The 16,476-nt window shown below is 55.2% G+C and overlaps 1 protein-coding gene across 3 annotated transcripts in view; it reads right to left on the minus strand.

Annotated features, from left to right (window-relative positions):
• The window catches only part of ATP2A3 (ATPase sarcoplasmic/endoplasmic reticulum Ca2+ transporting 3), a 33,101-nt gene that overhangs the window by 15,196 nt on the left and 1,429 nt on the right, over positions 1-16,476 (minus strand). For all 3 annotated transcript variants that reach the window (XM_037493061.1, XM_054689113.1, XM_037493062.2), the window contains exons 2-10: positions 8,098-8,115; positions 7,785-7,867; positions 6,009-6,113; positions 5,685-5,823; positions 5,327-5,407; positions 5,151-5,236; positions 2,963-3,427; positions 1,252-1,340; positions 1,042-1,144 (exon numbers count right to left, since the gene is read on the minus strand). In XM_037493061.1, the coding sequence (XP_037348958.1) occupies positions 1,042-1,144; positions 1,252-1,340; positions 2,963-3,427; positions 5,151-5,236; positions 5,327-5,407; positions 5,685-5,823; positions 6,009-6,113; positions 7,785-7,867; positions 8,098-8,115 (1,169 nt within the window). The remainder of the gene's footprint in view (positions 1-1,041; positions 1,145-1,251; positions 1,341-2,962; positions 3,428-5,150; positions 5,237-5,326; positions 5,408-5,684; positions 5,824-6,008; positions 6,114-7,784; positions 7,868-8,097; positions 8,116-16,476) is intronic.

The raw sequence follows: 16,476 nt of genomic DNA on the forward strand, positions 1-16,476 counted from the left end.
CTCTCTCTTTTCCGCTGACATCAATGGTCAGGCACCCGCTGCTTTGCTCTGTCCACTCCTTCTCAGCTCCTTTCACCAAATTCCCTTTAAATCCTGCTGTCCAGGCCCTGTTCTGTCTCTCACACCTTCTCTCCCTGACCTCTACCACCTTGTGTGTGCTCATGGCTGCCAGGATCCAGCCTAGTTGCCACCTCTCTCTGAGCTCCAGACCTACATGTCCAGTTGCTGCCTGTTGGACTTTGTTCCCTGGGGTCCCTTAGGCCACATCCCCCTCTCCCTATATTTGCCACTCCAGTGACTGTCTGAGCCAGGACAGAAACCAGGAGTTACCCTGACCACCTCCCTTTTCCACCTAACCAGTCACTAAGTCCCAGGATTTGAGCTCCTAAATTTCCCTCCAAGCCCTGCCTCCCCCTCTCCCTGAGGCCCTAGCTGGGACTCAAATCAGCATCTCTGGACCGGACAACCACACAGGGCTGCCTGTTCCAGGCTTGCCAGGTCTATTCCGTCCTCCATTCAGCAAATGAAAGCTGATCATATAAATGCAAATCTGACCCTATCACTTATCTGCTCAAAACCCTACTGGCGTCAGCTGGGCATTGGATCTACTTGGTCTGGTCAAGTCCTACCCTCAGCAGAAAGCCTCTTCCTGCAGGCTCCATTCACCCTCCAGCCACAGGGAAGGGCATTCAATGCCTAAATCGCATCAGGCTGTTATGGTCTATGGGCCTATTCTGGGTTGTGCCTTGTTCAAACACCCTTCCTACCCTCGCTCCCCAAAACTCTTTCTCCAGGTACTCCTAGCCCTTCAGTTCTTTAAATGACAGTCCTCCACAACCCACGACCTCCAGATCAAGGTTCCCAAGCCAGTCTCAGGAAGCGGGAGCAGCAGTGGATTGAGTGAAAGGGTAGCAATGCCCTTGGGGTGTGGCACTCCCAAAGGGCAGGGACCATCATCCCAGGAGCTTTGAAACTCTGAAAGAAGGGTCCGTCCTGGGGGCCTGGACACTAAGGCGGCCATGGGAGGGAATGGGGGCCCACCTCGTTGTAGTCCAGCGCGGAGTCATTGCACAGGGCACAGATGGTCGCCAGCTCCACCAGTCCGTCAAACGTCCCACAGCGCACCAGCTGCTCCCCCTGGCGCCTGCCAAAGCCAGGACGTCAGCACCGGGGCTGCAGCCCCGCCCCTGGGAGGTGCTCAGCGCCTTGGGCCCGCCCACCTGGAAACCAGGCCCCCACAGCAGCACTCACACTTCGCCCTCCGGGGCATAGGTGGTGCCCGAGATGGTGAACTCGTGCAAACGGCTGGAGCCAGCTTCGGCCTCGGCGACCACGAACATCTAGGGCGTGAAGGCACAATCTCGGGCCAGGGCCTCCCTCCTCCCTGTACAGCCAGCCTGACTAAAGCCGGACCCCAGGGTGGCGTCTTGTGGGCCCCTGAGGAGTTACTGGCCTGCCCTCCCTCCAGGGTCTCAAAGCGCCTGAAAGAGTGGAGTCCGGGCGGAGGCCGCCCCTCCCCCCTCGGCCCAGGTGTGTCCAGCGTGGGCTTGTCTGTCTCTCTGGACCACTGAGAGGCTAATAGATTGGCCAATGCCCCGAGCAAGGGCAGGAAGCCTGGTCCTGGCCCCTCACTGTGCAAACCCTGGCTGAGCACCTGAGCCTCACTTTCTCCCACTGGCAACATAAGGAGAAAGTGGAATCAGAGCCCAATGCCACTTTCCCTTCAGGGGATGAGCTCCTGGCTTGCCGGGAAGGTATCCCACACTCTGTTCTAAGGCACATACCCCTCTTGCTCAAAGGTGTCCCCAGAGAGTGAGCTCCTGCCCACAAAGCCTGCTGCCCCACCCAGCCCTACCTGTGCACCTCGGCAACAAAGGGCTCACCCCTCCCAAGACAGCCCACTCCTGTGTATGTCAGCTCTGCCAGAGAGACAGTCTAGAAACAGCTTTGTTGCTATTTCCTAATCAGTGGTCAGCCCAGCAGCCAGAAGTTCAATGTTCTTTCCTTCACGCTCTCCTCCCTGCTCTGGCACGAGGCGGGGGTCAGCCCGCCAGTCAGCACCTCCCTTGAGAAGTCAAGTTTCTCAGCCCGTTGGCAAGAATGCAAGGCTCTATAACTTCCCTATACTGTGCTTCTCAAATCTTTATTTCAGTCAAGGAACACTTCAAATAAAGTCCTATTAGGGATTGTAGTCATCAGGGGTACAGGGCAATAAAGCTTGCCGGTGCAACCTCCAAGCTTTGTGGCTGCCTCTGAGGGTCTTCTATGGAGCACTGGGGTCTTAAAAACAGAGCCTGGGTTTCCAAGGTCCAGTGGGCATATTATGGGGGAAGGGTGGGAGAGGAGCAATGGGGGAGCCAGGGAAAGGCAGGAAACCCTCAACCTTCACCACCATCCCACTCACCCTGCTACCCCATGGGCATGCTGGGGTCCCAGCAGAATCCCTGGGGCATGCGGACAGCAGACTTGGGATATGGGATCGAGTGCAGGGAATAAATAATTCCAGCCCTGGCCCTTCCCAGGTCACTGGAGCTGGCATATCTGATAACAGATGTTGACTGCAGAAGTCATGGTAAAGCAGGACAGATCGCAGGTCCAGGCCTAGCTTTGCTCAGGTGACAAGGTTGTACCTGACTCTCTCCTGAGTCCTTCATGGTCACCTGGCAGGGCTCACACACCCAAACTTCAAATGAAGAGACTAAGGTTCATGAAGGGCTGCCTGGGTCCTACCATGACAATGGGTCCCAGTGACACATGTCCAGCCAGACTTTGTTGCAGTCTGACAGTCGTCTTCTCTGACCCATGGAAGCCCGGCTCTGCTCCCCACCACGGGATGGGCCACAGGTTTTTTTCTCCATCCCTGGCCAAAAATGAGTCAGGGAGCGGTCCAGAGAGGTACACCAGCCTACCCAGCATCTCACAGCAACATCCATGGGGCCCCAAACTGGTCATGACCACTCACCCGGCAGACAGACATCTGATTGGTGGTGAGTGTGCCTGTCTTGTCGGAGCAGATGACCGAGGTGCAGCCCAGGGTCTCCACAGAGGGCAGACTCCGCACGATGGCGTTTTTGCGTGCCATGCGCCGTGTGCCCAGTGCCAGGCATGTAGTGATGACAGCCGGGAGGCCCTCAGGGATGGCAGCCACAGCCAGGGCCACAGCAATCTTGAAGTAGTAGACAGCACCTCGGAGCCAGGAGCCGCCATGGGCCGGATCAGCAAAGTGGCCAATGTTGATGACCCACACCGCCACGCAGATCACAGAGATGGCACGGGACAGCTGTCGCCCAAACTCATCGAGCTTGCGCTGTAGTGGCGTCCGCTCTGGCTCTACCGCTGCCATCTGGCTCCGGATCTTCCCCAGCTCTGTGTTCAGGCCTGTGGCCACCGCCACACCCACTGCCTTCCCGGATGCGATGTTGGTGCCCTGGCCAAGGGAAGGACCAGGGAAAGGCTGCTGGGCGCCCAAGCTGAGATCTAGGGCTCCTGATTCCTTTAGGCCAGGGTAGGGCTCTTACCCCCTTCTTTTTCTCCTCATCACTTTGCTCCCAGGCTGACCCAGCTCTATATTATTGAGAGGCTACTGTCATTCCCCCGAAGGCCAGCTCTGTAAAGGCAGGGACTTGGTCCCACACATATCCCCAGTATTCTAACATGTGGTCTGACCCAGAAGCAGTACCAGGCCCATAGGCACAATCTGATCAACCAGCACAGCCCCAACACATCAAGATGTGTTTCATAAACAACTAATACAGTGATCCCAGGGAAACAGTCCACAAATGTTTACTGAAGGATCCAGGACACTTAAGTAGTCCTTTCATTCCCCCCCTGAAGTCCCCAGGTCCTGGTATAAAGACCAGTCAACCTTGAGCCTCAGTGTTCTCTTCTGTAAAACAGTCCAACAGAGGACCAAGACACAATCGTGCCAAAGATGCTAATAACTCAGTACCCCTCCAACCCCTGCACTGAGCCTAAGTGTTGAGAAGGTGCTGGGGGCAGCTTCAGCCTCTCCTCTTCTGCACTGAGCAATGAAGCTCCTGCCCCACACCTGCAGGCCCCCTCAGCTAAGGAAATGACCCTCAGCCAGACCATGCTTTCTTAGAAAGCTTCTTAGTGACAGCTGCTGATGCCTGGGCACGCCTCTGAGAATACCTGCCCCACCCCCAATCTAAAGCAGCTCACCCAGGCCTTCCATGCAACCAGGCAGGGTACTCGCCCCAACAAGAGCTCTGAATTGATAGTGATTTCACCATTTTCATTCACTTCATTCAGCCTCTATGCTGAGCCTGTGAGCATCACTGTTTAAGTACCTTTGAGGCCACAGGGGCAGATCCCTTCCATCAGACCTAAACCCATCACCCTCCCTGGAAGAGAACAGGCCTTCTCTGAAAAGAGAATAGGCATCTTGCCTGGGGGGCTGGATTTCCCATTGGGAAAATGGACAACTCCTGCCATCCTCCAACCTCCTTCCTCTTGAGGGTCTCTGTTGAGTGATCATATGTAAGCTCTGCCCTTCTCCATATCAAGGCAGGACTAAGCCTAGCAGGTTAAGAAAAGTTCTGGAGTTAGAGTGTTTGAGTCCACCTATCAGCTCTGCCACTCACTGGCTGTATAACCTGGAGCAACTTTCTTAACCTCTCCGTGCCTGTGTCCATATTTAAAAATGCAGAGTGTTGTGAAGATTAAATAAATTAATTCACATAAAGAACTTAAAACAGGGCCTTCCTGGTGACACAGGAGTTAAAGTTTCAGTACTATCAAGCTATCACCAGCCACTGTGACGTGAGTTCAACCCCTGGCCAGAGAGATACCCACATGGCACAGCAGACCTCTCCTGTCTCACCCGTTGCTCCCCTCAGCAGTGTATTTCAGTCGATCTGCTTGTTCTGCTCCCCACTCTGTCTCTGGTGAATCCTCTCACCACCCCCTGCACCTCTGGCCTGCACCCAGTTATTATATGCATACATAAATAAAATAAATATTTTTTTTTAAAAAGAACTTAAAACAGTGGTGGGCACATAGCCTCAGGGAACACAAGCTATTAATCAGGTTCTTTCTATCAGGTTCTTTCCTGAAGGACTTCAAAGCTAACCTATTAGTCTAAATATCGTTATTTTTATTATTACTCTCCAGGCATCCCAGGGACTTACAGAAAAGAGCATGTTCTTCTTGTCCTGGTTCACAGCTCTGGGGTCTGGGATAGCATCTGTGTGCTTGGTCACGGACACAGATTCACCTGGTCATGGAGTCAGAAATGAGAAGCTCCTCTTGAAGACACCCCATCCCCTGGCCCACCTCCCACTTGGCCCTGGCCTCTTGGCCTCACCCGTCAGGATGGACTGGTCCACTCTTAGTGTGGTGGACTTGATCTCGATGAGGCGGAGGTCGGCGGGCACTTTGTCTCCCACTGTGGAGGGAGCACAACTTGGCTGAGTGTGGCTTTGGTTGCCAATCGCCAGGAAAACCAGCAGGGCTCCCAGGAACCGAGGCAGGGGCCTCAGCTATCGCCCTCAGCTGGGTCCTGTCCCTCTGGCTCTCCCTCTCCTTATTTGTCCAATGGGGTTTTGGACAAGGAGCTTTGGGGGAGCCCACAGCCACCCCCTCTGTATATACAGCCAGAGAGATGGCGGCGCAGTAAGCTGGGCCGAGCAACGTCACGCAGTGAAAGGAGGAGGCCAACATACCTGCCACCTCCACAATGTCTCCAGGGACGATGTCCCGGGCACGAATTCTCTGCACACCACTGCGGTCTGAGCGGATCACCTTGCCCATCTCAGGCTCGTACTCCTTCAGGGCCTCAATGGCGCTCTCGGCATTGCGTTCCTACAGAACATGAGGCAGGAGGAGGTCTACCGGTACTGACCCCACGGGCCACCCTTTCAGAGTGACACCCGTGGACGTGGGATGGAGCTGGAAGCAGAAGGACCTGCAGGACTCCAGCACCAGGAGAAGGTCACGCCTAGCAGTTGGGAGACCCCAAGGTTCAGTTCCACCCCCCTGCCTCCCACCTGCCACACGCCCACGATCGCATTGGCCACGAGGATCAGCATGATGACCAGGGGCTCCACAAAGGCTGTCGTGGTCTCCTCAACCTCCTCGAACCAGGCCAGGACCTGCCGGGATCAGAGCTGGTGAGTTTGGGCAACATCACGGGTCACTGTTTCCTTTGTACCCTGGGTCCTGTCTGCTCCCCTGCTTTAGGGGAGAGAGCCCTGAGGAGCTCCAAGGTTGGAGAGGTCTGTGCTGCAAAAGTTCCAGCTCAGAACACCCACCCCCTGCAGGTAGTGACTGCAACAGCTCACAACCCACTCAGGCCAACTTTCAGGAATGTGGGCAGTCACAACTGGTGGCTGGACATATCACTGAATGCCTAGCAATGGTTCTCAAAGTGTAGGGTGCCAGCGTAGCAGCAGTGCCTGGGATCTTATTAGAAATGCAGTCTCGGGGGCCTCCCTGGTGGTGCAAGGGGTTAAATCTCAGCACTATGAAGCTATCGGCAGCTATTGCAGCACAAGTTCAATCCCTGGCCAGGGAGCTACCCACATGGTGCAGCAGACCTCTCCTGTCTCGCCCCCTCAGCAGTGTATTCCAGTCAGTCTGCCTGTTCTGCTCCCCACTCTATTTCTGGTGAATTCTCTCACCCCCCACACCTCTGGTCTATACCCCAGTTCTTCTATGTAAAAATAAATAAAATCTTTTAAAAAGAAGAAAAAAAGAAATGCAGTCTCAGGGTCCATCCCAGACCACCTAAGTCAAGAACTGGGGGGGATCCTCAGTCTGTTCTAACAAGCCCAAGTGATACAGCTCCAAGTTCATGGGCCACTGACCAGAGGGGCATCATTCCGGCCAGAGCCCAGAGGCAGTCCCACCTCTTGGCCCAATGGGGTACTGTCACTGCCCACCCACCCTCAGCATGTCCGTCTGTACAGTGGAGAGTACCAGCATCTTTGACTCAGGCATGGTAAGGGTCCCCACTTTGCACAAGGGCAGTGAATAGCCACGAAGGTCAGACACAGCTGGCTGAACCCCTATGGCAGCTGGGGAAGAGAAGGTCCTACCCAGTGTCCCTGCTGCCCCGAACTCCAGCCGACCAAGATGAGGGCTCTTTCCCAGGTCCACCTTCAGGGGGGCCATTTCCCTGCATTACCCTTTGGGTCTCTTCTGCTCAACCACTGAGTCCCTCTCCACTGCTCAACCCTGGACCTGCTAGTCCAGGAGGGGTCTGGGCAGAGGGACTGTGGGAGGAGCAAAGTGGAGCAGCAGCTAAGAGGAGGCTGGAGAGGTTAAGGCCCCAAGTCTGTCTGAGGAGCCCTGGGAGCCCAGAAGGGGCCCTCAACTGGGGCGATTTTGCCTCCAGGGAGATCTGGCAAGGTCTGGAGACTTGGTTGTCACAACCTACTGACATCTGATGGTGAGACGCTGCTAAATATTCTACCGTTTATAGGACAACCCCCACAACAAAGAATTATCTGGTCCAAAATACAGTGCTGGACTGAGAGAGGGAGGAGCAGGGCAGGCTTGCACACCTGCAAGTTTGCTCTGTCCATCAAGATGTAAGACAGATTGGGAGGCCCCTGGGAGTTGGGAGTGCAGAGAGGGGGCTGGGAGTTCAGGCCAGGGAAGCTGAAGTCTAAGAAGGCTGGGGTGGGGCCCAGGTTGCCCACTCCTGAGAGGACAGCCCTGTGGTCCAGAGTCTGGACCTCTGAGCACTGACCCTACCTGGCCTTCCCTCCTGGGCTGCCTGAGGCTGTGGATGGGGCCAGGGTAGGTGAGGTCCTACTTACAAAGGAAACCAGGGCAGCGAGCAGCAGGATGCGCACCAGGAGGTCCTCAAATTGCTCGAGCACCAGCTCCCACAGGGACTTCCCTGGGAACGAGAGCACCGTGTGAGGCCTGGGCGCTGGACCAATTGGCCTTCCCCATTCAGAGCCAGGAAGACCCCCAGCCCACCTGGCCCACAGCCTCCCTGCCATTCCAAGAGGGAGAGCCCGATGCCCGGTGGGCACTGGTGGAGGCACCACAGGACCTCAAAATGGGAGGGGAGGACACAGCCTGATGGAATGGGCCAAGGACATCACCCCCTGCCCCAAGCCTCACCTTCCTCAGTCGGGAGCTCTGCAGGTTCCAGGCAGCCACAGGAGCCATGAGAAGACAAGAGACAATTGAATTATGCAGTGGAACCTCGGAGGCCGGAGCTGCCCTTCCCCACTATGCCCCCAGACCACATGGCCTGGACACATCCCCACCGCTCTCTGAGGCCACGGAACAGTTGGCTTGAGCCAGGCTCTGGTTGAGAAAGGTGTGTTGTGGCCTGGCTCTCCTTGGACAAGACCAGAGCCAGGAGGGTTCTTCCAGTCCTCCAGTTCAAACCCTCCCCATCACAGAGGGGAAACTGAGGCATGGAGAAGAGCATGGAGGCATGGAGAAAAACTGAGGCATGGAGAAGAGAAGGAATTCCGGAATTCTCTCCTGGACCCTTGCCTGGTCAGGCAAGCTCAGTGACAAGCTCAGTAAGTTGACAGTCTTCACAGCTCTCTGCACTGCTCTTTCTCAGATGGCCACGCGGTGGTCCTGTTCGATGTTCCCCATCCCCACCACAAAGTCACCTCTCCCTCAAATTGAGAATGTGGGCTCAGGTGGCCTCTGACACGCCTGGTCCTCCAAGGTGTGGAGACAAGGCCTGCAGCAGAGCCAGCCCTCAGAGCCCCACCCCTGGGGGCCTCTCCCGGACCCCCTGGCAGATAGCAGCTAGGCAGCAAGGAACCCTGCTGTGGCTTGTTTCCCTCCTGGACCCTGGTAGGTCCCTCCTGGACCCTTGCCTGGTCAGGCAAGCTCGGTGACAAACTCAGTGAAGCCCGTCCTGGGCTCAGTCCGCACACCCAGTCCCAGACCTACAGAACATTTAGAAGAAGATGCTTCCAAACATACGCTATCACCTTGAGGGCTCCATTTTTACCTCCTACCTTTCCTGTAGCACCTTTAGTCCCAAGCAGAGCTAGCTGCCTGGGCCCCTGTCTTTCAATCCTTCCAATAAGCTAAAGGGGAGGCAGGTTGAGAATTCCGACCCCACTTTACAGGCGCAAGAACTGAGGTTCAGAGTGGAGAAGCAGCTTGAACAGGGTCACAGAGCAAGTGTGTCTCCATGGGTCTGTGGAGAGGAGCTAGGCCTGGATGGTGGGCTCTGATGGGGATGGGCTTTACCTTCCACCAGCCAAGTCCGGGCCTGCTAAGCCTGTCTGAGGCCGCTGCAGACAGTTTACCTAAACATTGTCTTTTCTTGCCCTTGCTACTCAGGGGACAGGCCAGGACAGCAGCAGGGGCACCCCGCGCTTGTTAAATGCAGGTTCTGGGGCCCACCAGGCTGTCTTTCTCTTCTTCCTCCTGCTTCCTGACACAGGTTATTGAGTCTGTCCACCTGTTCTTGGCTCGAGAGCCTGCAAGCACTTTTTCCTGCAGGATCCTGCTCCCTAGACCACCTGTTTGGAAGGTCTGGGGTCTGCACCTGGCAGCTGAACCATGGAGTGTGCCAAGCAGCCCACTGGGCTGCAGGAATCCAGGAGAGAAACATATAACCTAAAAATATACTTTCTAGCATTTTCTCCGAAGTCCTATTTTAGGCAACGGCTGACATTTTCCGTGGAAAATGTAATCTCCAGTGTCCTGCGTCGAGATTAAAATCAAACAGACTTTTTCCTTCTGATCTATTTAGCTGAAGCGAACAGGAAAGGCGGGGGGAGGGCCAGGCCTGGTTTCTGGGCCAATTCTCCTATGAAGCAGGGTCCTTTAGAGGTCATTTTAGCCATGCCCCAGCCTCAGCATATAGCAGTGCCAACATCATGGCCCACATCAGCCTACCCAGGAGACTCCTAACCCCTCACCTCTGCAGATATCTGCAGGGTTCCTGACCCAGGAGACCTTATCTGTAAGTCCCGCCAGAATTCTTTCTGCTGTCTCCCTGACACCCCCACCCCTTCCCAGGTTGCTCCCAGGTCACCACACTCCTTAGGCTACTTTTTCAGGTTAGGGGCCAGACCTGGGGTCGGGAAACATCACCAGTCACACATATCAGCTCTAGTACCTCCCTCCATCCCACCCCCCACCCCACCACACACACAAACAGGACACCCTCTGCTTGCATCAGTTGGTCTCAAGTTCCCCTTCCACCTGGGTCTCCCCTTCTGCTGTCTGACCTATCACCTGAGGCAGGATCAACTTTTTTGGGCATTATGCTGTTCCCCAAATACTTCTGGTCCTCCCCACCTATGGGGCATAGGACTGCACTTTGTGACCCCCGTGTGAGCCATGAGAAGTTCCAGGCTGGGACATTGGACTGCTGGTGGGAGGCTGTCTAGAAGTCTAGTAGAACTTTCTGTGGTGATGGACGTGTCCTACAGCCACTCTGTCCAATACAGTAACCACTAGTCACAAGTAGCTACTAAGCATAGGAGTGTGGCTAGTGTGACCGAGTGGTCTAATGTTATGTTTTACTTAATTCTCATTCATTTAAATTCAAATAGCCACATGAGGCTGGTGGCTGCTGGATGGACAGTGGAGGTCTGTGGTTCTTTGTCCCTCCAGCTGTGAGATGGTATCTATTCTGTCTCTCTGGGTCACAGAGTGCACAAGATACAGAGCCCCAGGTCACCTGCCACTGACATCAGTGTGAATGAGAAGTGACCACTAATGTTTTAAGCTACTGAGATCTGGGGCTGTTACTGCAGCACAACTTAGCTGATGCTGACTGATCCCTGCTTCTCCCAAGACCGGGCTTCTACTACAAGGCCCCCCCCTTCTGCCCTCACCCACAGCCCCAAGGGAGACTCAGCCAGCCACAGGCCACAGTAGATGCCCTGCTCACCCCTGCCTGTGAGCCAGGGCCCTCCCAAAGCAGCGGCCTCTAGTGGGACCCTGAGCCTCATTTGGCAGACAGGATGTGTCCCTCTACTCTGAAGGGCTGGTGTGACGATTACCGTCATCATTATTAATATCAATAAAAGCCACATTTGCTGAGCACCTACTACATACCAAGCAGGTACTTTACCTATCTCCAGCGATAAATGGAAAAGCACTGTGAGCAGGTGAGGTGTGGCCGATAGAATATTTACAGCAGAATTGTGAGTGCTGAGCGTGCCAGAAGTCACGCTAACCCTTCATGTGCATTACCCTCTTGTGGGTCTCAAACAACCAGGAAGGAAAATAGATTATTTCCATTTTATAGAGTGGACAACTGAAGGACAGAGACATTGAGTGACTAGCCCAAGGTCACACAGCCGGGAAGTGCCAGGGAAGGGTTTTGAACCCAGGCAGTCTGGCTCTTGACCTCCTAGGCTGGACTCCTGTACAAATTTCCAGGCTATCTAGGCCATCTTCCCTTCCTGCCCTGGTGCTCCCTCTGCCTCCCCAGGCCAAGATCACATGAAAAACCTTGGTGTTCCATGTCCTACTGTCCTATTGAGGGGATGCGCATCCCATCAATGAGCCAGCCCACCCTTCTGTTGTGGCCCAGACCCACCACTCAAAGAATCCCTCCCCAAAAGGCTTTGCTGTCCTCACAGGTGGTGTTTGGGGGGTTACTCAGCCTTGCCTGCTCAGCTCTTATCTGCTTTAAACTCCAATTCTGTCAAGACCCTGGATGACCCAACTCTCCCCTCACATGACCAGAGTCTAAGGCCAGAGAGGGAACCCCCCTCTCCAGGAGTCCCTGGAAGAGGCTGGTTCCCCTTGTTATCCCCAGGCTGCATGTAGGGGCACTGAGCCAGTTCCCCTTGAAATGACAGCATTGGGTCCTCAGCAGTATCAGATGCCCCATTTGTTAAATGGGGTGAATGCCTGAGACCTACTCACCTTGTGGTAAGTCTGTCGGAGGCAGGTAAGTTGGGGTGGGGGGCGGGGGACAGGCAAAGACAGTAATAGGAGGTGCTCCCTCCCAGGTCTTCAGCTGGGCCAGCTTAGGACATAAAGCCCCCCAATATTCTGGTTTGGACCTCTCCCAGCTGACCCCTGCTCTGGGTCACTGTTGCCAGACTGAGCCTGTCCGTGTCTGTGGATGCCGACGGGGGCTGGCCTGGAGGGGCCTGGGAATTAAGCTGGGTCCTGGGGGACAAAAGCGGATATGATCAGAGAAGCTTCATGGCTAGAGCAGAGGCTGGTAAAACCCTACTCTATCTCTTGGTAGTTCTGTGGCCACAGACAAATTACTTAATCTTTGTGCCTCGGTTTCCCCATCTGCAAAATGGGAATGACAATAGTAACTACTGTGAAGATTAGACGACATGAAATGCATACAGTGCTTAGAGTAACATGTGCAGTGAGTGCTCCACACCCGTCAGTCACGGCAATGGCTTTTAGAATGGAAGCTCCATGACAATAGGACCATGTTAAGAGCAGTGTCCCCGGCACCTTGACAGGCCTAGCACGCAGTAGGTAGGTAGGCAATAAAACTCTGTGGGTGGATGAATGACCTGCCTCTGCCCTGCCTTCGAGTGGCTCTCCTTAGCCAGGAGGATAAAGACCAACCTTGGCAAAAGCCTTCCTGATCTGCCCTAACCTCCCCTCCCATATCACTCCCATATCTTAGACGTCATCCACCTGCATGCCTGCCAAGCGAGATGCCTCAGGATTGCCACAGCCTCCCCCACCCCACCCAGTTTTGCTAAGCTTTCCCCCCTCCAAGCTTTAGCTTCTGCCATCCCTTCTGTGCAGGGTCCCCTGCCCTATCTCCTTATCTAAAGTCCATCCTGCCAGGGATTTTCTGAAAAGCCCTGCCCCTGCCCCCACTCTGCTCTTCCTTCACTAGTCACAGTATTGGGGCTACCCCCACCTGACTGGAGCACCTCCAGGGCGGGGAGAGGCTGAGTCATCCCTGGGTCCACACGGAGCCCCACGGGATTGTTTACACAGGTTCAGTCAGGGCCCTGTACCCACAGCTTGGAGCCCGGGCGCAGGGGGGCGAGGGGGGGGTCCAGGGCCAGGACTGCTCCTGGGCTCCACGCACCACCTGCTCCCCTAATCCCTCCCTGGACTCCTTCCTTCTCAAAACATTGGAAACTGGTATTTCAGCTTCTAAATGTTGGTTCCAGCCGGGAGAGGCAAGTACTCACCAAGGTCTTCCTCAAAGGTAAATTTACAGAGCAATTAAATCATCACTCGCAGACTCAGGGAGAGGCCCTGGATGGGCAAACCCTGCCCGGCCCACCTGGCCCTGCCTGGGTCTCCAGGCTCCACCTGAAGTGAACAGCCTGGCCCTGCTCTGCAGGGGGCCTTGGGGAGCTACCCCACTGGTCTGGCCCTGGAGGCCACGGGTTTGCTCAGCATCTGTGTGCCCAGCTGTGCTGTGGGCAGACATGGTCCTGCCTCTGATAGCTCCTGAGGCAGGTACAAATGCATGAGGGGGTCATGCTGGGGCAGGCTAGATGTTGTCCTTAGGAGGGGGCACAGAGGCTGCCAGACAAGAGGGTGAAAACTAGGGTGAAGCCGGAAAGACCTGGAACTTCCAAATCCATGCGGGCAAACAAAGAGTCATTTTACCTCCTGCAAATCCCTCTGAGCATCTCAGCGTCCCAGCTTTGCTCTGCTGAGGACATGGAGGCCGAGGAGGGCCAAGTCTGCTGGAGACCACTGAGCACGTCCCAGGTCTCAGCCCCGCTCCTGCCCAGCCCCACTCCTGTTGGCCCAGCTTCTCAGGCCACTCATGGGGTGTCCCAGGTTCCAATGGCCGACCGTGGCTTGGGCTGAGGGCAGAAGATAAGACCGGAGCAGACACCAGTGGCAGGAATTGAAAACTACTGTCGCTCCCACTGGCAGCCCTGACGCTACGCACCCAGTGTAGCAATGGGCGATGTGAGGCCCAGGCGATGAGAGGCTCCAGCCCCGTCCAGCCCCTACCCAATTCCCCTAACCGGAGCGCAGGTTCTGTCTGTCTGCGCTTGTCTGTCCCACATCCCTGAGCTCTCCAGGACCTTCAGGCGTTGGTTGCTTGGCAGGGTGAGCCCGACCCAGCCCTGCCTCCTGCCATGGCCCGTGGCCAGTGAAGGCAACAGGTAACTCGTTTACAAATAGAGGAAATCCAATGGCTCCTAAATATACATACGACAAGATGCCGGACCGATGTTGTAGACAGAAACGTGAGGCAAGACTCTGAGAGAACTCTCTTCTGTTAGATGGGCACAGATCAGAGCGCCTGATAGCATACTACCCTGCCAGGGGGTGGGGGAATGGGCGGGGCAATTGGTACAGTTTTATGGAGAACAATTAGGTAACAGTTATCAAAATTGTAAGTACACATGCCCTTTGACCCAGAATTCCACTTCTAGGAATTTATCCATTAGCGATATTTACAAGTGTGTGAAAGAATGTGGGAACAAGGATATGCCTTGTAACGTGTGTGTATGTGAGAGAGAGAGAGACAGAGACAGAGAGAGAAACAGAGAGAGAGACACAGCAGAGGCAGGAACACCCAAGTGCCAGTCAAACGTTGGGTGAAGAAATGCTGGACAGCCACATGATAGAAGCCTGCACAGCCGCTAAGAAGCACAGAGATGTGCCCCATGGAAGTGTCTCCAAGGGCGACTGTCAGGTGCAAAGAAGGGGGAAAAACAGCACTTAGCATCCCCTCCTTTTCATGCAGAGAGCAGCGGGCACAGACTCAGGTATGGACGTGTAGAGAATAACCTCGGGAAGGAGACACAGACACCAGGAGTGGGGTTTGGGGACAGGGTCGGAGAGACTTTACTGAGGACTTTGAATGTTGTATTAAATGCATGTTTTCATTCAAAAATAAATTTAAAGAATGTAGAAAGCCTACTGGGGAAGCTGAGCTCTGGGCACCCCTGGGACCTGCAGAGAATGGCGGGCTTCACACAGGCCCTCTGGTGCCTCAGAGGATGCAGCTACGCTGTGGGGCTGGGGCAGGGGGTACACTATGTGTGGAGAGGGGCTCCCCACACTCACTGACTGCATGGCCAGGGCCCCCATCCCCAGCTCTGAGGAGGGAGGAGGGCGAGATGATGAGAGAGCAGGAACCCCACCAGTCCCTGCCTCCTTCCTCCCTCCACTAGCAGAATTTGCACACTTCGGTACTTAAGCAAATGACTTCCTTGTGGTTTCCAGTGCTAACGACCTTGCAGGTGCACAGACTCCTGGGGTGAGGGGGACACGAGTCCCTGGGGTGTTCCCCTCCGCCTGCAGGTCCCACCCAGCCTGCTGCCCGGCTTCTGGCCCAGTGCCCAGCCGGGCCTCTTCTGCTATAAGCGGGGATGACATGGTGTTTGTGGACACTCACTGGGTCCTATGGTGACCTACTGAGGCAGAGAGAGGTAGGTGGCTTGTCCAGGATCTAAGCGCTAGGAAGGAGCAGAACCAGCCTTCAGAACCCCATCAGCCCCACCCCAGACGCTGTGCTGGTGGCAAATGCAGGCTGAGTCCCCTCCTCAGGCTGGGCCCAGCCAGGTGGGAAGGAAGAGTGCACAAGGCAGGAAGGCGCAGTTGGCTCCCCTCTCCTCACCTGATGACTTCCAGAGGCCTGCAATGCTTCCTGGGAACAACCGGGATCAGTGATCTGAGGGCAGAGCCCTCTGGGACCTCTCAGGGACTGGGGGTAAAATTAGAACAGATGCTGCCCAGCTGACCCCAACTCCCAGCACCCGGGCCAGCACGAGGGGCCAGGAGCCGGAGGGACCTGTGACCCCCTGGCACAGCGAGGGAAGGGGAGGCCGGGAGAGGAGCAGGCACTGGTACAGCCCACCGCTAGCATGATGCTGGGCCAGGGATCTGACTTTCTGGTGCCTTAGTTACCTCCTCTGTAAAGTGGGGAGAACAACAGCTGTTTTAATTGTTGTTTTGGGGACAAAATGAGATGAGATGAAAGTGCTGAGAACAGTGCCCAGCACAGAGTCAGTGTTATTTTATTATTGTTGTTATTTTCATTATTACTTTTATTTTCAGTACTACGAAAGCACAGAGGAAGCAGGGGTACCTCCTCCCGACTTTTCCTACCACCTCCCAAAGCACATCCATCTCTCACACCACACCAACATCCTTATCCACCACCTCACAAAGATGCTCCGGGACTAGGGTACCCCTCACCCAGACAACACAGCATAGGGGAGAACTAAAGGCTCCCTTCCTCCTAGCCTCCCCTCTTCTGCTGAACACATGGAAACATGAGGTCCAGAAAAGAGGCAGGCCTTGGCCAGGGTCATCCAGGGCAGGAGCTGTGTGATTCTGGGTCTCAGCTGCCCTGGGGAATCAGCACCCCATACTGGAGGCCACAGGGGCACAGACTAAGCTGTGAAATTCAGACCTGCGTCCTGACCCCACCCCACTCCAGGGTCAGAAGACAGGCCCTCCCACCCTGCTCTCTCTTGCAGGACACCCTCCCTGCCAAGTCACTAATGGGTGATATTAAATAATATTTATCTCACTAGTTCCTCCCACAGCTCAACTAAATATAGAAACTAATTTTTTTGAAAAAGGATT

The sequence above is a fragment of the Talpa occidentalis genome, unplaced genomic scaffold (assembly GCF_014898055.3).
Source record: "Talpa occidentalis isolate TD23 unplaced genomic scaffold, MPIMG_talOcc4v2.1 talOcc4.7, whole genome shotgun sequence".
Classification (NCBI taxonomy): domain Eukaryota; kingdom Metazoa; phylum Chordata; class Mammalia; order Eulipotyphla; family Talpidae; genus Talpa; species Talpa occidentalis.